The sequence below is a fragment of the Ochotona princeps genome, chromosome 3 (assembly GCF_030435755.1).
Source record: "Ochotona princeps isolate mOchPri1 chromosome 3, mOchPri1.hap1, whole genome shotgun sequence".
In the NCBI taxonomy this organism is placed as follows: Eukaryota; Metazoa; Chordata; class Mammalia; order Lagomorpha; family Ochotonidae; genus Ochotona; species Ochotona princeps.
In genome coordinates, this window is record NC_080834.1 from 33,152,798 (window position 1) to 33,174,479 (window position 21,682).

The 21,682-nt window shown below is 51.1% G+C and overlaps 1 protein-coding gene across 2 annotated transcripts in view; it reads left to right on the forward strand.

The window, feature by feature from the left end:
* Nucleotides 1–8,960, forward strand: part of RCAN1 (regulator of calcineurin 1) — a 78,923-nt gene extending 69,963 nt beyond the window's left edge. Inside the window, exons 1-4 of one of the 2 annotated variants that reach the window (XM_012929511.2) lie at nt 870–1,158; nt 3,171–3,344; nt 4,797–4,956; nt 7,210–8,960. In XM_012929511.2, the coding sequence (XP_012784965.1) occupies nt 1,072–1,158; nt 3,171–3,344; nt 4,797–4,956; nt 7,210–7,382 (594 nt within the window). In that variant the 5' untranslated portion in view covers nt 870–1,071 and the 3' untranslated portion in view covers nt 7,383–8,960. Of the gene's footprint in view, nt 1–869; nt 1,159–3,170; nt 3,345–4,796; nt 4,957–7,209 lie in introns of those variants that run through there. The other variant, XM_004594122.3, reaches the window with a different exon arrangement.
* The last annotated feature ends 12,722 nt before the right edge of the window (nt 8,961–21,682 follow it).

The window sequence follows — 21,682 nt, forward strand, 5'->3', positions numbered from 1 at the left end:
CAAATGCGTGTGTGTGTGTGTGTGTGTAGGGGGAGGCAGGACACTAGGACCAGAGCTTACCTCTGAGAGGGACGTGCTGATGTCCCAGCAGCGTCTTAGCCGCCCCTGCAGACGCCCACCCCACACAGTGTTAAATACAGCCCTGCTCGCTAAGCAGAGCTTCCTGCCCGTTTTCCTCTCAGTTCCCACAGCTAAGGTGTCTGAAATGTTTCTGTTATCATTGCCTGAATTCAGGAAGCCCGAGAAAACAATCAAACGTATTGTATAGTCCTGGTTCTTAAATTCCAGTTGTGGAGTTTTCAAGGGAAAAAACCCTAGGATCTCTTCCCACTGGACCACTGTGTCCTCGTGGGAATTGGACATTCAGTGTGTGTGTGTGTGTGTGTGTGAGTGCCACAGTTCAAATGAATTTCACTCTCTTCATCAACTGAAACAGATTTCCAAATATTTCCTCCATTGCCCCAAGTTTTTGGTTTTCAAGGAAATCACAGGGACCCAGCAACTCTCCAAGACCTGGGTTTCCAGGTCTCCCAAAGCCTTGAATGCCGAGGGACGCTAGCTGCTGTTTACCGCCTCCTGCCGTGGACCTTGGTCCCTGGTCTGCTGTAACATTTTCCATCTCAAGGAAGGGCTGTCCCATTCAGCAAGGCAGCATGGTGTCTGACTGGCTGAATGGAATTACTACCAATGGAAACTATGCCGCAATAGGCCTTGATAAAGCAGTTGCGAAGCCAACCTCAGCTGTTTTTTCCATCCTCCCGGAGCTGGGAGTTAATTAGCATAGGGAAAATGACTAAGGTGTTGACGTCACCTCTTTCCAGTAGAAGCTGACACTTTGTCCCTGTCTGCCTGCAAGCATGAGGGACTTGACTCAGGAATTTGCTGTCCAAACAGGATGCTCTTGAAGCTGTGCCGGTTGTTTTTTTTTTTTTTTTCTTCCCTCCCAGGGGGTTGGCCCTGGGTGCTTTATAAGGGCTGGCTCCAGGAAGAACTCACGGACTGCCCTCTCGCTAAGGAAGAAGCCGGCATTCAGCCACCTGTGTGTGTGTCTCTACCCATAAAGGAAGCGAGATGCACTTTAGAAACTTTAACTACAGCTTTAGCTCCCTGGTTGCCTGTGTGGTAAACAGTGAGATCTTCAGCGAAAGTGAAACCAGGGTAAGAATTCTCAATGTCACGCGATTTGGGAGCATGATTTTTTTTCAGAGGCTGATTGTAACCGAGACTGATAACAGAAATACTTGGGGGGTGGATATCTGGTTGACTCTCATGGAGTGTTTCGTTTTTCTGAGTTTTGAGGTCCCTCTGAAGCATCCCGCGCCTCGCACAGCCTGAGCTGTTGCCTGCAGAATTAGCCCTGAAGGAACTTGTAAACATCTCAGCAACTGAGACTGGGGTCTAGTGAGACAGAGTTTTGGCACCTTGCGGTTGTTTTTATTTTTGTTTTCCTGTGCACGCCGTGAGTTAGCTGTGCAGAGGGAGACCTCTCCTGACTGCCCGTGCACACGTGGGCCGTGTGAATGTTTTTAACAATGAACAGCTCAGAATCATTTGGTTTGAACCCCAGGACAGAGATGCTGCAGAACTAAGTGCTTGCACATAGTTAGCAACGACAGCAGGGCTTGTTGTCACACTTCCTCTCTGGCCGGGGGAAGTGCAGCCGTGGGGATATGGTACAGAGTGGGTACCTAACTTCCACAGAGTGTGTGTGCCTCCTGGGGCAGGCCCTCATCACTGCCAGTAATGGATGTTGCTTTTTCATTCTCCTTTTCTTCTTCGCTCCACTGTAAGCATGAGACCTCTGCCCGGGAGCTCTCCAGTTGTCTGGCTGACCTTCGGACTGAGCGAATGGACATGGGTTCTGTGCTTGCCAGCTGGGCTGTTGTTCCCTAGGCCATGCTGGGTGTATAAAGAGCTGTCTTTAAAAAAAAAATTAAAATTTAAGTCCATAATTCTGCACCCTCCTCGTGGCCTGTGGCCACAGTTCTCGTCAGGTGGCAGGCGCTATATGACCATGACCTGCCATGACCATGAATGCTGGATTCGCCTTCTATGAGTACAAAGCGGTTCGTCGTCTTCAGCCCACCAGCTGTTAACAGTCAGCCCCCAGTTAGAAATGCAGAGAAGACTTTTAGCAGGGACGTGGTGTATAAGCATTGTGGATCTAACCTGGAACGTGCATTTCTGTGACAACTCTGGTCTCCTGAGCCCTGATGATATCCTCGGTCGATTCAATCAAGTCATCTCTGGCCAGTGCAGAATCCTAACTTCTTAGCTACATGATTGGTCACAGAGCCAGCCAATGAGGTCATGTGAAATTGCAGGTTTACCAGGGTACCCTATAGCCAGAAACTTGACCATACCCAAGAGTCGTGGGGCTTATAACTGCCACTAGTCAGGCGTCCCCCAACACGCAGGCAGACACACACACACACACACACACACACACGTGCACACTGGGCTCAGGAGATCCCCCTCCTGGGCACAGCAAGAGTCACAGGCAGAAGAACAGCCAGGGACACTCAGGGACAACTCCCACCAACAGCCAGGGACTCACCTGTGGGGACAGCAGTTGCTTGTCCTGGCTCTGCACCACCCCCTCTTTCCTGGTCACTTGTGTTCCCCCGACCTGGCCAGGGCATCCAATATGTAGCAAGACTCCCGGAACACTTACAGCCAGCGCAGCCACCTGGTAGCTCTCACCGGGCTCCGGCGCCCTCTCTGACTGAAGCCTGACCAGGGGCAGTGGCCACCTTGCCCTCCTTACTCTCTGAGCAATATTTCCCCCAAGGGAAGGTTGACAGGCCATTTCTTGAGCCAGCCCCCAGATGCAGGCTGTTCCTCCCAAGAGCCAGGTGTGTGAGCCTGTATACCAGCCTGCAACAGCGTAGGTTCCATTGGCAAGATGTGGATTTTTTAAAGTAACAGGTGAGAGTTTTTAGGAAGGACGTCCTTTGGCAGGGCTTTTCCTGAGTGTGGGCGTCTGTATTGGTAATGGGCCTGTTGATTGAATGAGTTCAGCAAGTCAACCTCCTAACCTTACTAGGAGACCTGTGCACTCCGCTGGGACTGAGAAAACACCCTGCCCTCCGGGGCGTGGGAGGGAGACTGGAGAAACCCCACAGCCAAGGCACCAGCTGACTCCTTCAATTTCTACTTGTGTCTTCCAGGCCAAATTTGAGTCCCTCTTTAGGACCTACGACAAGGACATCACCTTCCAGTATTTCAAGAGCTTTAAGCGAGTCCGGATAAACTTCAGCAACCCCTTGTCGGCAGCAGACGCCAGGCTCCAGCTGCACAAGACGGAGTTTCTTGGGAAGGAAATGAAGCTATATTTTGCCCAGGTGAGTCGGGCAGATAGGGCTGCATCGCATCTTCTTCCCACTTTCCAAAGCTGTTGGCATGCTGATCATGGTGCACTCGCTGGGGGAAGACATGGAGAAATGTCTTTGGAGGGAGAGACAGACTGCGCATTTGCCTTTTCCATTTTTCCTTTGAGTGATGGAGGGCAGGGCTGCTCAGGGGCGGGGCCGCAGCACAGGGAGTGGGGTTATGGCCTGCTCTGGACAGCCCAAACAGAGCTGCCTGCCCCGTGGCCTGTGCAGGTTCCCAAGGCGGGCAGCACCCTTGCTTAGTGGAGCACCAGGCATCCACAAGTGGGTACACAGAACCTGAAAGGGAAAGGTGGCTGCTCAGACAGCTAACCTCCTAGCGTGATCCTGACTCCTTCCCTCTCCAGGAAGTAAAAGCTGTGAATGGAGTTGCTTTTCTACATCCCGCTGTCCCATCCACCTTCAGGGTCAACCCCGAAGTCCCACTTGACCTTGTAACAGGGACCTGACAGATTATCAGTGGGGAGGAAACAGAGCTTTTACAAGGTTCTTCCCCTTCAGTCTCCTGGCTCCTTCTTGCAGAGACAGAGTACCCATTGACTGTTGTTCCTCCAAACTGGGTCAACAGACTTGTTGTTTTGGGGTAGGGTCTCCCCAGCACACCCTCAGGCAGCAGGGCTGGTAGGTCCTAACTGGGACCCCTAGGGCTTCCCCTGTGGGTGGGGCTTTAGGGAAATAGCCATCCTGTGATGTTTTCTGATGGTGGACATTGTGAAGATCGCAGGGAGGTAGCAGGGTAGGGGGCCTGTTAAAGTTCAGGGAAATGCAAACTGGTGAGCTTTTCAGGTCAGGTCTTGGCGACAGCCCTGGTGTGCCTCACAAGGCCACACAAAGGTTATAGCTTGTTGCTCCTTCATATATTATCATTCTTCATTTTCAATCTTTTGGAAAGTGGGTACTTGGTCCTTCCTGACATTTGGCATCTGCTCCAGAAATCTGGAGGGGAGGGAAACCTGGGAAGGGGTGAGTGGGGGTCCCGGCTCCTGTCCCTGCTTTAGCCTGGGGAAAGCTGTGTCAGCTCCGAGATGGGGCTGAGCCCATGGGGTGTGAGGAGCTGGCAGGAACTGGTTCTGCGATCCGCTCTGAGCTCCGTTAACTGTGGTTTCCAGTTGTATCCCAACCTGCTCCTGCCATGTGTTCAGCCCAGGGTCAGACAGCATTCCTGGCAGTGCCTGTGGGTCCTGGGCCCCAGTAAGGGGCGCTATGTGTGTGTGTGTGTGTGTGTGTACCATAGGAAAAGTCCAGGTGCCCTATGTATGTCCCTCATTCTGTTCCAGCGTGGCTGTAATGGTCCCTGGGTACCCCTGCCCTGGGCCCAGCTAGCATCTACAGCTGCAGCAAGGTGCTGCGGCTCCGCTGCAGGTCGACTCTCCTGACACCATCTCCTCTCTCATCTCTCCTCAGACGCTACACATAGGCAGCTCACACCTGGCCCCGCCCAACCCAGACAAGCAGTTCCTCATCTCTCCACCCGCCTCTCCACCAGTCGGTTGGAAGCAAGTGGAGGACGCTACACCAGTCATAAACTATGATCTCTTATATGCTATCTCCAAGCTGGGGCCAGGTAAGCAGCTCTCCTGGGTGGGGAGTCTCTGCCATGGGCCGGGATGCGTGCCCCATCCACCTCCAGGAACAGGGGTGTCGTTATCGTTGAATCTAGCTCTCACACCATCAGTGTGAGCGTGTTCTGTGTGCCTTGTCTCAGCACGCAGCCTTCTGCCTTCCTGCTATGCATGCTGGGCACCCATGTCCCCCAGACAGGTGCACAAGGTGAACACCAGGCTGTGGGGCAGATACCACATGAACCCAGCCCATGTGGGTGGATCAAACCCTGGCCCCAGATCCTCACTCAGAGTGAAGATGAACAGCTGGGCTCTAGGGAGGGAGAGTGGCCTCCCTTCCAGAAGAACTGTTTTGCTTCAAAGTCATTTTATCCACTGGTCAGCTTCTCACCTGACCTTTGTAGCAGGTGCAGGAGGACAATGAAGAGCCAAATGTGTGGTCCTCTGCAGAGCTTGCCAAGGCAGGAGAAGGGTCCCAGCCTCTGCAGGGAAAAGGAGTTAGTGTTTGAGCAAGGGGCAGGGGACCCGTGCCTCAGGCTTCTCATCCATAAAATGGGTCTTCCCAGGTGTGGTCACTGTGGAGTCAGAAGCTCTTCCCACAGTGGCCTGGGCACCCGGTTTTGGAAGCTACTGAGTGCGCTGCTGGGCGGAGGGTGTATTTTCTCGGCTTGTCAGTGGTTTCCTGTTGAAAGGTTCCGTTTCTGAGTATACCACCCCACACAGAAATGCCCTCTACAGTAGAAAGCGGGAATTCTGATACTTAACCGCTGGCCCTGGTGTCAAGGTCAGACTCCAGACACAGCCAGTCTGAGGAAGCACCTGCTCACACCCACCCAGCAGGGTGTGTTAGTGAAGCGAGGATGGCAATCGGAGGAGAGCTGCAGATGGCAGGAGGAAGGGGATAGTGGACACAGCTGTCAGACTGTCCCGGAGGCCCCAGAAGCACCGTCCGTGAGGACTCCTTCCTCCCCGGCACCCACCAGACCTTTATAAAAGGCGCCCTGAAAACCACACTGCCCTGTGTTGTCCTTCCTGGTGGCACCAAGTGGCAGTACCCATGCCAGCTGTGTCCGCTGCCAGCAGCAGGGCCGAGATTGTGCAGATAATACAGCCCTGAGGCCTCAGCTGTCTGGACCAGGGCCAATGGGTGGACAGATGAGGGCTTACAAAAAGGCCTCGGCCAGCATTTTCCAATGACCTGCCTGACCCCCAAACCTGACTTTTCTCGGAAGAGCCCAGACTCCTTGACCCTTGGGAATCCAAGGCCAAGAACATTCCAGTCTTATGGGCAGGGGACAAGGTAGACACCTTGACAAGCCAAAGTATCTTCCACCTTTGGGAGGAGGGATGATCTCCCGCAAGGCAGGAGCTAGGGACCCTGCCTGGCTGCCGCTTGCCATGAAATCTGGTTGTCAGTGAGGTGGTTTACCCAGAACTCAGAAGTCCCACACCCAGGACCTCGGAGCTAAGACTCACCCCAGGCCCCTGTGAAGCTGGAGAGAACGGAAGCCATCCCTCTACCAGCTGTTTCAAATCAGTCAGCTTCTGTCTCAATACATAGCTCTAGATCACGTGGCCATGGCCAGGTACCAAGTGCTTCCTGTCACTCATGGGACCAGCTCTAGGAAGTCAGTGTTGTTGGTCATCACCATTTTGCAGAATAGGAGACTGAAGCTCCCAGGGAGGCAAAAACAGCACTCTCTGGGAGCACCAGGTGCCCAGTGGTCAGGCACACAGCTCACGTGTCTGTGTTGGGCACCCTGCTGCCCTGTCCCCATCAGCACCCAAGCGGCAAACCCTCCCCGCAGCCACGCGGGACACCCCGAGTGGTGGCCCAGCTCCCCCATTCAGTGTGGCCAGATTTCTCAATGGTTCCCATCGCCCTTGCAGAACTGGGTGGAACTAAGGCTGGCACAGGGCAGCAGCACGCGCCTGCTTGCAGGGTGTCGGTAGTTGGTTTTAAAAAGAAAAAGGAGACACTGGGGTCAGCCTACATTGGTGCAGCCATGACCACACCTGCACTTAGAGCTCCTGGCATCGCCAGGTCCCTGGGGTGTACCCCATCCCTGAGCGAGGCTCTGGAGGTGTCTCCAGGCACTCTTGTCCACTCATGACAGCTGTTCCTCGAGCTGCCTGCCCACGCTCCACTCCTGAGAAGCGCTGACAGTGGGGAGGTCTTGGGGCAGCTAGGATACCCTTCCTTCCCTGCCCAGGGCTTGTCCTAGTTACCCTGCAACTGGTTTTTCTGTTCCCAGGGGGGAAGTATGAACTGCACGCGGCCACCGACACCACCCCCAGCGTGGTGGTCCATGTATGTGAGAGCGACCAAGAGAACGGGGAGGATGAGGAGATGGAAAGAATGAAGAGACCCAAACCCAAGATTATCCAGACCAGGAGGCCCGAGTACACGCCCATCCACCTGGGCTGAGCCGGCGCAGGGACAGAGATGCATCCGAGCCATACTCAACGGGGCAGGGTCATTTACTGTGCCAGTCGCCGGTGCTCACATCCTTGGAGGTGGCAGCCGTGACCGCCGCCACAGAAAATTCCAGTTCATGTTGCTCAGAAGAGATTCGAGGCTTTGTCTCTTTGTGTCAGTGCCGCTGCCCCAGTCTGTGTGCGTGGCACCCAGGAGCGTTTGGGGCCACCCACCAAGTCTGTGGTGATCGCACATGGACGTTTGGGGACGTCTTGAAAAAGCCGGTCACAGTAGTGTTCTTTACTTGTTCTTTCCTGGTTGGTTCTGTTTTTTGCCAAGGGCAGGCAGATCTTGGGTCTGGGGAGCTTTTGGTTCCAAGCAGCCTGTGGGCAGATGCTCCCCTCCCCGCAGGAAGGAGCTCCATGCCAAACCACCAGGTGTCCTCGGCAGGAAAGGTTGTGAGAGCAGCCACAATGCCATGTGGGAATCGTAGCGTTTCATTTCCTGCCTCATGGTCTAATGTCTGTGCATGTATATTTTATGATCTTTGAGACTAACCCTTGTCCGTGTAGGAAGTTATGCTGTTGTCATTTTATACCCTTTGGGGAAGCTGGGAAAGCACTGGAGAAGGGCATCACCTTTTCGGATCCTGAACTCTTTGCAGCAGCACTCCTATGCAGAGTGCTACCTAGAGTACATTTATGTGCTTTTGCAAAAACAAAAAAAAAAGTTGATCTGATTCACATGCAGAGTTTAGCTTTTGCAGTAAAAGGGCAACAGCAGTCTCACTGCCAATTTTGAGTGGGTGTGAAGTTTAGTTCAGGTGTTTGGGGTCAGGTATCAGTCTTGATGGTTTCTTTTATGTGGTGGCGTGTGAACGTGAATCATAGCCAAAAACCCTCTTGGGAACTGCTGACTGAAAGAGTTGATTTTTTTTCACCCCAGTCGAAACACCAATATAAACTTGTACATAAAGCTGAGAGCATCCGTTCCTGCCTGTTGTATCTTTGGGTGGAAAAAAAATACATATATATGGCAGTGGGAGACTAGAAGACATATTAACCTACCTGTGAATTGTATGTCATAGAAATGTATAATGGGTCTGAGCTCAAAGCATGTCAAGTGGCTCGTAGCTGTGTGTTGCCATGAGAGGGATGCAGTGCCTTTTCCCATGAATTCCGGATGGAATTGTTACACTAGATAGACATTTGTAATTCTTTTCTAGTTGTAATGTGAACGTCTGGTAAATAGCTATTATATTTTGGCCTTACACTACCATAACAAGAATTTGCCATTTTGAATGCCCAATGCCAAGTAACAATGCATGCTTTGGAAATTTGGAAGATGGTTCTCTCTTTGGGAAGAAAATGCGTTTGCATTGAGTTCTTTGATGGTTCATGTCAAGACATCCACTGAATGTTCTCAAAACCCTGTTTACAGCCCTGAGTAGGAGGGAGCCGGTGATGGGAAGAGACCGTTGCATAGCTGTTCAAGTGTTTCTAGTTAAGTGCTTTTAAACTGGAGAGGTGAACCTCAAACTATTTTTTTTTAACTGCATTCTCTAATAAATCAGCACAATTCGCTCCTGAGGGAAACGCTGTCGGTCGTCTCATTTCTAGGCCTGATCTGTAATATCGGAATTCCGCAGCTGCCGAGGACACGTGCCTGTGTCAGTCTGAGTGTAGTGCTTGCTACCCCTGCGCCCTGGCTCACACAGGTCTCCCACACTAACAGACCCTCACTACGGAAAGGGCGGATGGCGTGAAAGTGGCATGGGACATCTGGGTATTTGCGCAGGGTGCTGATGCTGCCGTGAAAACCCTGTTCTCACTTCCGCTGAACAACAGGAAGGACTTTTCTCTTAGAAAACATGTCCACGGACAATTAGCAAATTATAAAGGCCACATGTCTGCCTGTAAGTCCTCAGTTTGAATATCCACCAACCTCTTCCCTGGAATTGTGTTTGTGTGTGTGTGTTTAAAGAAGTGTTTTTTATTTATTTTAAAAGTCCAAGTTGCAGAGAAACAGTGAGATCTTTCATCCAGTGATTCATCACCTAAGTGGCTACAGCAGCCAAGGCTGGGCCAGGCCAAACCCAAAAGCCGGTATCTCCGGTTTGGGTCTCCCACACGGGTGGCAGGGCCCAAGCACTCGGGATAGTCGGCCGCTGCCTTCCCAGGTGTGTTAACAGGGATCTGGATCGTGAGCAAAGTAACCAGGACACAGAACTGGAGCTCTGATGTGGGAAGCTAGAGTCGCAAGTTGCAGCTTAACACACTGTGTCACAACACCAACTCCCCCTCTCTCTTTTTCTCGCCTTTCTGAGAAGCACCCTCCTGTATCATCTCCCAGTAGTGTCTGTGTAACCTAAAGCCGTATCCAAAGTCCGTTCAAGGCTTAAACCTGTCAGGGCCCCACATTTCAGTGAAGTCAGTGGACCCTGAATGTGCAGCAGATTCAGCAATTGGCTACCAGTCATTATTTACCATTGTTTTGAATTAGTTTGGAGCCTGCTGGACTAAGAAGTGTGCCAGTCCAGCTGGAATCTAGTTCCTAACTGGAAGAGGGCCAGTGGGCCCCGTGCATAAGGAGGAACAAGTTGGTAGTCCCACTGTCAGGGCAGCCAATGGGTGCTAGAGTTGGGATTCCAAGTCAAAGAGCACCCTCCTTGGATGCGCTGTCCTGGGCAGCTCCATGGCAGGCACACACGACAGCCCAGGTTGCCAGCTGAGGGTACGGGTTTGCTCCTTACCAGACTGACAAATCCAAAGGGTTCCCGATTAGAGCACGCCCAAGACTCTCACATCTCTTCATCTGAAAAATGCAAAATGGCAAACACAAACCAGGCAGAATCACAGAGCACAGTTGTTGCCATGGATGAAAGTGTTTGTGAAACGGGTTTCCACAGAAGGTCTGACTACTCTGACCATGGGCAGCTTAGAACCATCCAAGAACCAGAAAGCAACTCCTGGGAACAGATGCTAAATCCAGAGAAGGGGTGGTGGCTAAGGACACCAGCACAGTGACTCCTGCAGCCATTTACTTAGTACCACATTTGCAGTCAGGATTTGAGATTTCTGGAATACTGTGTGAATTAGTGCCCGGGGTAAGCTGGGTTCTCAGAGAGCATGATTTGTAGGTGAAATACCCAGAACTCACTAGATAATAGAGTTTATGAATTAGTTAACTGCAGAGGATTCAGTGCATGTTAGAGCCCAAAACAGTGGCAGTTGGGGAGCTCCTCTTATACAAAGCTTTAATGGTGTTTTGTAGACTGTCTGCCCCACTACGATGAGCACCTATGAAATGCCATTCACCTGAAGTTCTCAATTCAGATGGAAGCCACGTGAAGATTCCCTCTGCACGAGGGCCCCCGGGGAATCTCCTTCATGGCTGCTGCCCCTTCCCCTCCTGGTGGACTCCAGTTCACACCTGGGACTCTTCCCCCATGGCTCTCCACTCGCCAAAACACACTCGCAACCAGGTAGAACCATGGTTCATTCTTACCCTCACCTATCTCATTTTCTCCAGCACTGCTTCCCTGCAATTGTTGCTCAAAGGACATTTTAATCATATTTACATCCCTGGAAGGCAAAGGAATTTATTTGCAAGGGATTGGGATAGGGTGCCTATGTCCTTCCAGAGCCTGATTAGGAATCTGATGACCGTTCACACCGCCAACAGGAGCGAAGCAGACCCTGCTGACTCCCAGCTGACACCCGTACTCTGGCCAAGTGGAATTTTCAGTATTTCCAACTCCATGTTCTTCCTGCCCCCATGCTGCCACCACACATGTTCCTCCCTGCGTAGACAGTTACCCCACTGCCCCACCCAGTCCAGCTTATTCCACAGCCATCAGGCGTGCCCCAAGAGAGCCAGCCCACCTCTGCCCTGCTCAGCGCAGTCTGACTCACAAGCAGTTATCTCAGTGTCTGGGACAAAGAACTTGATGAGGACCATGGAAATTATCCCCTGTCACATGATATGTGTCCTGGAGGTCACCTGTTGGCTTCTTCCCCTAGAATCATTCTCAGTGACTCCTGCTAGGTCTCTCATGGTAATCTGCACCTTCTCATTCATGGCTCATGCCCTATGGTCCAGCAGTGGGTAAGGACAGGGCAGGCAGGTGGTGATCCAGCAGGTCTAACTTCAGAGTGCTAAATGGAATTCAAGGGTCTTGGGAGCCCCACCTGCAGACCTGGGTAAGCTGTAGTGGGGCGCACCCCTACAGGAACAGGAAAGGCATAGGATGATGTGGTCTGAAGCACCCCTTGGGAGAACCATGTTCAGGAGGAAGAGGCTGGGAGCACACTTAAGATTTGCAACAGGGTCCTGAGCCTCCCATGAACACATGTGCCTGAGGGAACTTTGGAAGCAAGGAGGGGGCAATAATGGCCTGCCCAGGGCAAGCCAGGTACAGACACTGAGAAGTGCAGAGCTGGCCTCCTCCCGACCCCAGCTGGTTTTGGCTCCTCTTCTGAGACCCCTGGCAGGGAGAGAGGGAGGGCACCTGTGTGGCCTGCTCCTCCCAGCACCAGGGCCCTTTAAGCTCAAGCCCATGGTATGGCAAAACTTGGAAATCCAGCGCTTGTTCCTGAGATGTGTCTGGCCCAACCCAGGGCAGCAGCGCCCCCTCCTGCCCACTCAGGTAGAGGCTGGGAGGGAAGAAGGCTGCAGAAAGAGGTTTTTGAAGGTACTAGAGCCGGAAGGAAGGAAGGTAAAGGTGTTGGGTGTCTGGGAAGAGAGTGACCAGAGCAGAGGGAACAGAAGACCTTTTGTCTGGCACAGGTTCCCTGTGGGTCTGAGCGCAGCCTGGAGGCCAGACATCAGCAGAGGCAGTGGCAGGGCAGGTGTAGGAGAAGCGAGAGGGGGCGCAGCAGGGGCCATGTGTCCTCCTTCACCAGTGACCAAGGCACCCCTGGGCCCAGGCGCTCTGCGGATGGGACAGGATGTGTGGGACAGACCCTGCATCTTTGGGCTGAGGCTTGTGGTGGGCAGAACACTAACGAAGTAAGCTCAGGCTCCTGGTGTTTCCAGAAGAACTCGGAAGTGGCCATCTTGAAAGCCTTCAGGAGCACTGAGAATGAGGACAGATGCATAAGATCAAAAAATTTCTGGGAAAATGAAATAAAAAGACGAAGTTACTTCAGTGCCAAACAATTTGAAATGCATAGTGTTGTTTTTTTTTTTTTTCATCCTATGCGTTTTCCATGAACTTGCGAAGATCCTTTATGAGCCACAGGTGGGACCGCAGCTTTGGGCAGCTTCAGAAGTGAAGAGAGGCTAAACAAATGCAGTGTGGTGTCAACTTCTTTTCACCATACCCTGGCTCTCTCTCTTTTTTTAAGTTCACGAGGATTCACCATGTGTTCTCACTCGTAGAGAAAATCAGGTAGATTTTTTTTCTTTTCTAAATTTAAATAAATTTAAGATTTATCTGAAAGACAGACTTGGGTAGTTGTGTGGGGAGAGAATGAATCTTTTATCCAGAGGCTTACTCCCCAGATGGCCTCAATGGCCAGGGCTTGGACAGGAATTTGAATCTCTATTGACGTCTTGCATGTGGGTGCAGGGGTCTCATCTTCCACCTCTTCCGCAGGCACACTAGCAGGGACACGAATTGCAAGAAGAGAAGCCAGGACATGAACTGGTGTGTGTATGGGATGCTGCTGTGGCAGGTGGAGTCCTGACTTGCTGAGCCTCAGCACTGGCCCCAGGCAGTTTCTTTACTACATCAGTAACCTGAGTTAAAGAGCTGGGCAAAGCGAGACCAAAGGTGCAGTCATGCACCATGTGTGGTTCCAGCGAATGGTATCATCAAGTACAGGGTCAACTCTAGAAAACTCTCTGCAAGCCAGGTTGACACAGGATACACAGCTCAGTGGCCAAGTTCTTGGACCCTCCCACCTCTCATTTTTGACACCTCCCATGGTCCTGCTAAGTGTGAGCATTCAACATGTCCTTGTCATTGTCTCTGTTCCCCCTAAGGGAAAATCTGGACTCTCCAACCCCTGACCACCACTGAACCCTCCAGAAGGAACATTCCTAAGGCTGCTGCAGCTGATTTCCAGTGGTGCTGGGGGTGGTGCTGGGAGGTGGGGCTGGTGTCTTTCACAACTTAGGGGAACACATTCAAACCTTAGTACCCTCCATGTGTCCTGATCCCAGTGACTCAAGATCGTAACTAAAAGTGTCCCCTTGTCTGTCTACCCTTACTGGGAATTCTCCCTTCTCTTTGAGTCATCACCATGACTCTCCATATCCAGAGTCTCTTCATCAGTCCAGCCCTTCATCATTTTTCACTTCATCATTCGAAAAGTCTCCCCCCACCTATTCTCCACTCCAGTGTCAGAGCAAGCCTTGTCTAGCATCAAGTCTTCAAGGACACGGGCAAGGCCATGACCTGCTCCCGGCACAGGTCCAGTCCGCCTCCCACGGAGACCACAGTGACACCTGCACTTCTCCGGATGCTCCTTGCTCCCCTCCCTGCCCCTGCCTCTGCCCCTTGGCTGTGAAGCCCTCTTCCAACCCTCCAACTTCCGCTCACTCCCCACACCCTTTCTCAAGCATCATGTCCTTTGGCAAGTCTGGCCTGACCCCTACCCACCCCACCCACCTGACCTCTGTGTCCCTGTCCTGTGCTACCCCTGCCCGCTGCCGTGTGACTCTTACCTGCTGCACCTGACTACAATGTGGCTTCCTCATCCGTCTCCCCAACCCACTTGGCAACACATTCAACCAACCCATCTCCAATTTCTTAGCACTTAGCAGAGCATCTGGAATGAAACAGTCATTTAGTAAATATTTGCTGGACAAATTTACTGTGAGCCAACTGGACTCTTTCTTCCTAGTCTGTATAGGTACAGCCCTCCCTAATCCTACTGAGCAGTGCCAGGTTTGTGTAGGCGGTGTGCCCCAAGGCCAAGTAGCTGGTGCACATAAATTTTTCACAGGCTGTGTTTGCTGTCTGGAGACAATGTGTTCAAAGACCGCAGCGTGGGCTTGGCTCTCCCCAGGTGCTGCTAGGATGGGCTGGTTTCCATCTCAGCACCTTTGGCCATGCTCTTTGTGTAACTGACCAATATCGCAGGTCAGTGAGGTTAAATGGAAGCAGGAAGCTGCTGAGGGGTGAGAAACAGTTCAAAGATGTGAATGATCAGAAGATCCAGCCATTTTTCAGAAAGGTTTTCCTCTTGGGGTCTGTCAGGGCTGGCCCTGGAGAGCTGGAACAAAGGGGACCTTCCTGAGGTCCTGACCTGCTACCCAGTTATTCTGAATGCACAATAGCCATTCATTCCCAGTGAGAAAGCAAGACCGGAATAACCCCCCATTGTAGTGTGCTTAATGTACAGCAGTCTACAAGCACCTGACAAAGGGCCTATGTGGAAAGGATTCCCAAATCGCACCCTATAAAAAAAAAGTTAAGTAAAAGAATGCTGTTGTGAAAAAACCTTTTGTTATTGCCTGACTTACTGCAAAGCTTACTTAGGCAGTGTGGAGCTGGAAGCTGTGAGTGCCCTTGGTGCGGGGAGGAGGGAAGACATCGCCACCCCACTCCTTCTCAGGGGCTCCGTCTGACCTCTGGAGCTGCTGGACCCAGCAGGGGAAGCTGAACTTGTTCATGGAGAGCACAGAATGGAGGGTCTTGTCATCAGTAGCAAAAGAATTCAGGCTTGCGACAGAGAGGCGTCATCAGCAAGGTAGCAAGAAGTAACGAGGTAGGGCATCCGTCAAATGAATCCAAGAGAGACACAGTGAGATGAACAAGCCCTGTCATTCAGACTATGGTAAGCAAGGTTACCAAGTTTACCAGAGAAAATATTCCTGACAGGCAGGCATCTCCAAGAGCTGAACGGCCATCAGTGTAGAAATGAGAGCTTGTGCTGGTTCCGGGTCCAGGACACCCTACCATTCCTCCTTCTCTTTGCCTTCTTCTGGACAAAGAGCTTCCTCAGTATGACGCAGGTGAAAAATTCATGCCAAGGCTTGTTACCCAGTGTTAGCAGACTCCGTTTTCCTGGCGTGCCTACCTTTGGAGGTAATACCGGAGCTACCTGTAAGGTTATCAGGGTGCCGGCAGGACTTTGAGATATGAGACCCCGGACTGCTTCCCAGTGGGGCCTCATTCCCCACACACCATTGACCTGAGGCTCCTTTCACAGAGAGGCTATTTTCTGACTTCCTGCCTAACACACTTGCTTTATCTCAGGTGAGGGGGCAGATGGAGAAATCTGCAGGGACCACCAGGACTCAAGTCCACAGCACAAGGTCATGCCCACAGTCAGACCCAATGTCAGTGGGTTCTAAGGTCAAGGTAAGAAGGTTCCAAGCCACAGTTGCCAACCAGGGGAAGCCTCGGGCATGATGTAAGACCAGCCTCTCCCAGGACCCACTCCTCTTGATCACACAGGATTGCCCTATCGTCAATTCTCCCAAGAAAGAAAAAAGATAGAAAGTAGATCTTTGGTTCTACTCCTTTGCTTCTTTTTTTAAAGTTTTATTTGTTTTTATTGGAAAGGCAGATGTACGGAGAGAAGGAGAGACAGACAGAGAGATCTTCCGTCCACTGGTTCACTCCTCAAATGGTCGCAATAGCCAGAGCCACGCCTATCCAAAGCCAGGAGCCAGGAGCTTCTCCCAGGTCTCCCAGGATCCCAAGGCTTTGCTCCATCCTCTGCTGCTTTCCCAGTTTACAAGCAGGGAGCTGGATGGAAAGTGGAGCAGCCAGGACACAACCTGGTACCCATATGGGATACTGGTGCTTACAGGTGGAGGATTAGCCAGTTGAGTCATTGTGCCAATCCCTGTTGTTTTCCTTCTAATAGCTTTGTCTCATCTGATTATAGAGTTGAGAGGAACTGAGGGCAAGTTGACTACCAATGGCCAGTGCTGTATTCAAGCATGGTCCACCTCAGAGCTTCCCTGGAGATCCAAATGCTTCAATTTGGGAGCTTCTGGACAGGCAGACATGGGGAGGTCGTTTTGCTTGATAAAGTACTTTCTTTGGCCACTGTGCACAAACACAAACCCATGGACAGCAATGGGGACCAGGAACTGTGACTCAAAATCCACATGGGAAGAATTTTATGGATTTGGTGAGGGTAGCTGGCAAGACTAGCTATGGTTGGAGGGGCTAACAATCAGACCTGTTTGTAATCAAGCATAGTAAGATGAGCACCCCCCCAACAAGATTCTCTTGTTCGACTGACCTCCCACTTCTGAAAGAACTCCGAGGCATGTGGGTCCCAGTCTTATTTTTATCTCTGGTTCCACAGACCAGATTTGTTCTCCTGCATACATACAGGTTGTGTGACTTGGATTTCTCTGCCATGTGTTCTCTCTGCAACCGTACAACCCAGAAACCTTAAAAAACATATGATCAGACCCAATATGAAAGCATAAGAAGAATATTTTCTATGGAAGAAATAGGGTAGCACAGTGAGGTTTAGGGGAGTATGAAGAAAAGGCCTGGTAAAGAGGCAGATCCTAAATCTGTTCCACATCTAGGGGGAGCAGGGGCGTCCCCTTACTACATATATGGCCCGGTACATTTCTTCTATCTGTCTGAATCTGCTCCCTTTATAATTGTTGCATAACAATGGGTAAGCAGCAGTGAGGAATCTCCCCAAGTTCTCCAGGTGCACTTGTAAACTCATCAGCCCTAGGGAGCAGGTGTTGGGGACCTCAGCATGTAACTTCTCAGACAGAAACACAGGCTGCAAACTGAGGCTTGTTTCTAGTGCCTGACACAGGAGCTCCACTACAGGACCTGATACTGCCTCCAGGTACAGGGCAACTGTTGATGCCTACTATAGAATGGCTTCTTGGAGTGAGTGAGAGTAGAGGAAAGGGGGAAAAAGTTGGGCCAGGTCAGTCTGCCACATCTGATGGCAAAGGCCAAGATGCAAGACGGCTGTGCTGGGATGAGTCAGAGCAACCAGCGGCACGTGCAAGATCTGTGGCTTGTAGCAGCCTGGTTGGAGTGCTAAGGGGATATCCCAGACGGATTGTGGTTCCTACTGGTGACTGCGAGAGTGGAAATGGAGGTGGCAAACTGGACTGGACATGGATGCAGCATACCTTGGCATGGGTGTGGACTGAGTCTAGGATGAGCCAGACTGGGTTAGGCTCCAGCACCTGCTGGTGCTCATGGAAGCCAGGAGGGTGTAGGACTGACTGTGCTAGGTCTCAGCATCAGCTGAACCATGTGAGAGTTGGGTCTGGGGTGGACCAGGCAGGTCTGGTCTTAGCACCCAACAGTATGAGGTTGAATGGGAGTAAGCCAGTTAGGCAAAATATACTGTACCTGCCAGAACAGGAGGTGGGCCAAGTCAAGATGGGCCAAGTATCAATTGCTGCGCACAAGATCTGCCACTGAGAGGTGACTTAATAGAGGAGTTTGGGGAACTCCTCTGTCAGGACACAGTCCCTGCAAGTGAGCGCAAGAATCAAGATTGTGAGCAGCCAAGACTAGACTAGGTTACAGTACCTGCCAGCATACATGTGGGGGTGGACCAGGCCGGGCCAGTTCATAAAACCCACTGGCAGATGTGAGAACCAGGACAGGGTGTAGAGCAAGCAGAATCAGGCCAGTTCACAGTAGGGCCAGGACTGGAGGCTGGCTAGGCTGTAGCACCCACCAGCATGAGCTAGAACTGCAGGCAGACTAAGCCGTGCCAGGTTACAGCACCCACCAGCAAATGCCATTTTCTGGACAGTTATTGAGCACTAACTAAATGCCCAACCCAGAGACAGAGAGGGTTCCAGAGACAGAGAGGAATCAAATTCTGAGTAATCCAGCCAGGACTGGATGTTACCAGAACCAAAGGAGGGACTGGGACATTCTTTCAGATGGGACATAATGATTACATACATTTATGAGACACAGCACAATGTCTCCCGTACCTGTGTGCACTGTGCAGTGATAAAGTCGGGGCGTTTAGCTTACCCATCACTGCGAAGAAGCTTCCACACGCTCTCTTAGTTGGGAAGTGCTCTGCCATCAACAACCAAAAGGGAAAGGTGTTTTAGATGGTGGTCATAACCACGAAGATGTGCTCTGAAGTGGGATGCTCATCGTCTCCATCCTCCATTCCTGGTGCAGACCCCAAAATCTGTTTGCATCATTCCCCCAACATGCAGCAAGACAGTTGCTGACACCATGGTGGTGGAAGCATGTAGGTGTTTGTTTTACAAGGACTCAGGCTGCTGTGGCTCCATTCCTGTAGTCCCTGTATGGTTCAGACTGTTCCAGGTTACGTTGGGGTTCGGAGATGTGTGGTCAGCTCACGCGCAGGTCTCTGGTTGATCCACAGTGCTCACGGCTCTCTTCTGAAACTGCTGTGATGATGACAGGGGTAAACTAGTTCTTAGTTTGCTGTCACAGCCTGGGATCCCTGTGGAAAGTCCCAGACATGAAGTAGGCCAGCATCAACTGCAGACGTGCTAACAGTTTTGAATCTTGCAATCTCTAGTATTACCAGGCCAGCTTCACCCAGGCACCACTCCCTCAATTTAGTGAGTTAAATCTTCAATAAAGAGTTGACTGGTGACCATCAGAGTGAGGACATCAGTGCCACAGGCTAAGGAAAGAAAGACTGGGTCCTGATAAGTTTACACTGAAGACATTCAAGATGGGCCACCGTTCTACTCTCATAACAACATTCATACTCCTCCTAAGGTCTAGGACTTTCCCAGGTACAGCCACTGATTGGTAATAACAAGTTCAAAGCCCATTGAGATCTAGTGGTTCCCTCAGGCCTTACAGACCCCTGTTGGTAGATGCCATCTTCAACTTACAAGAGTCATGGACATTGCAAGTGCTGAGTCAGTACCTGGCAAGGGTGAGGTCATGTGTCAGGGGTAGGTTTTTAAGGTTAGGCTTGTGAACACTGGCATGGGGCTCCAGAATTGAGTATTTCCTTTTGTCTACTAACCGTTCAAGTCCCCAGTTCTGCTGGCTCTATAGTAACTCCCCCTTGCTTGCTTTCTGACCATCAGCCATTGCCCCGCGATTCTGTACCCTCCCATCCACTTCAATCCTGCACCCAGGGTCCTGCATCTCTCTGTAGGTCAGAAACCCAGCAGAGATGACCCTCATCCTCTTTCTCAGACAACTGGGTTGTCCACATTGGAAAAATACAAAGGGTTGGAACCCAAATGTGTCCTCCCAGGCCAACAGGTTCCCTGTCCCTGATCCCATGCATAAAATCCCTCCCCCATCACTCTTGGGGCCATGACGATCCGCTCCCCATTCCTGGTGGTATGACTAGGAGTATTCTTCCAACTCTACTTGGCGACTTGCTCTCCTCTGCTGCCTGGACAGGCTGCTTCTCTATTTCAGAATGTGGAGGCTGTTTTTAAAGATAACTTTTGAGTGGGGAGAGTGGGGTGGTGTAGTGGCCTAATGAGTTAAGCCTTTGCCTGGGATACCAGAATCCCATATGGGCACCGATTCGAGTCCCAGATGGTCCAGTTCTGGTCCAGCTCCCTGTTAATGCACCTGGAAAAGTAGACCCACGTACTTGAGTTCCCATACCCATGTGGGAAACCCAACAAAAGCTTCCAGCCACTGGGAGAATAAACCAGTGCAAGATCTATATCTCCCAGTCTCCCATACCCAATCTGACCTTTAAATAAAGAAAACTAAATATTTGTCAAAAACAAAATGGGCTTTCCTTAGGAAGGTAACTTATTCTAGCAGACAACCTAAACCCACCTGGTCCTATTCTCTACTACAATGTATACAATCAGGGCCTACCCTGAGATCTAGGATGGCTGTGGCCATTAGCTCCTTTATCCTGACTGGGCAATTCAGTCTGGCCCCCTGTGCAGCTTCACACCTGGCACCACACACATGTTTCATTTCACCTTGCTGAAGCCAGAGGCATCTGTGGCAGTCAGCACTAAGCCTACAGCTTTAGGTGGAGAGAAGCTGGAGCTCAAGTGATACTCAGGGAGATCTTTATACTGGAGGAGCAGCTTGGGCAGCACAACTTTTTTTGAGACAATTATTATCCTTTTATTCATGTTTTCATTTTATTTGTGAGAAAGGAAGAGATCTCCTACCCATGAATTCAGTCCTCCAATGCTTGCAATAGCCAGGGCTGGGCCAGGTCAGACTCAGGAGCCCAGATTTCAATGCAGCTCTCCCAAAGGGGTGGCAGGGAGTCACCCACGTGAGCCATGGTCTGCTGCCTCCCAGGGTGCACATCAGCAGGGTGCTGAGACCAACAGCATTGCCAGGAAGAGACACTCTATCACATGTGTCTTAACCACCTCCTCCACAGGAAAAAAGAAAACTTTTAAGTATCTCTGTGATAAGCAGGAAGCAGAAACTTGAAACCAGCCTACTAGGCTGAAGCTGCAGAGACCAGCCGATATGGATATTCACATTTCAAAGATGTTTGGGAGACCCCCCCAAGAAAGAAAGTTCAGACTGAAGCCTACTCCTGCAACCTGTAGCAAAGGCTTGGCCACCGCGGGAGCCCAGGCAGCCACCCACTCCAGCAAACTCCATGCTGTCACCAAGGCAGCTATCCTAGCACTCCCTTTCCTGCCTATTGAAGGGACCTAACCACACAACAGAGCTTGGAGTGGCTCTGAGCCTGTCTCTGTTCTGGGGGCTGCTCTATCCATGCCTTATTCCTTGCTCTGTTAAACTCTATTCAATTCAGTTGGAGGGTCTTTCAAATTCAGTGTATTCTACCAGTTTTTTTCTTTTCTCTCTTTTTCTTTCTTTCTTTTAAGATTTACTGTATTTATTTGAAAACAGAGTTAGAGAGAGACACAGATCTTCTGTCCATTGGTTCAAGCTGGGCCAGGACAAAGTTGAGAGCCAGGAGTCTCTTCTGGGGCTCCCACATGGTGCAGGGAACCAAGCAATTGGAATATTTTCTGCGGTTTTCCCATGCATGTTCAACAAGGAGCTGGGCCAGAAGTGGAACAGCTGGGTCTCGAACCAGAGACTATAATGGGATGTCAGCATCATAGGCAGACCCTTCACCTGTGTGCCACAGGATAGGTCCCACACCTAAAGACTTAATTGTAACAACTTGAAAGAAAAAGAGGGAGTAATTAAAATCCTACTTCTTTTTGTTTGCAGGGATCCCTGATCTTCAGAGAATTATGGAATAGGTGAGCATCCCATGAGAGGCAGGGCCTCAGAGAATGGCACCCCAATTCAGGGCTAGAAGAGTTCCAATGACTTAAGGACAATGGCCATCCCTCTCCTGTCCACTGACTTCTCTACCTCTTAGTTACTGGTGGGTCCTGCAGCTGCTGTCTCATGAGTTCTGAAAGGTGTAATG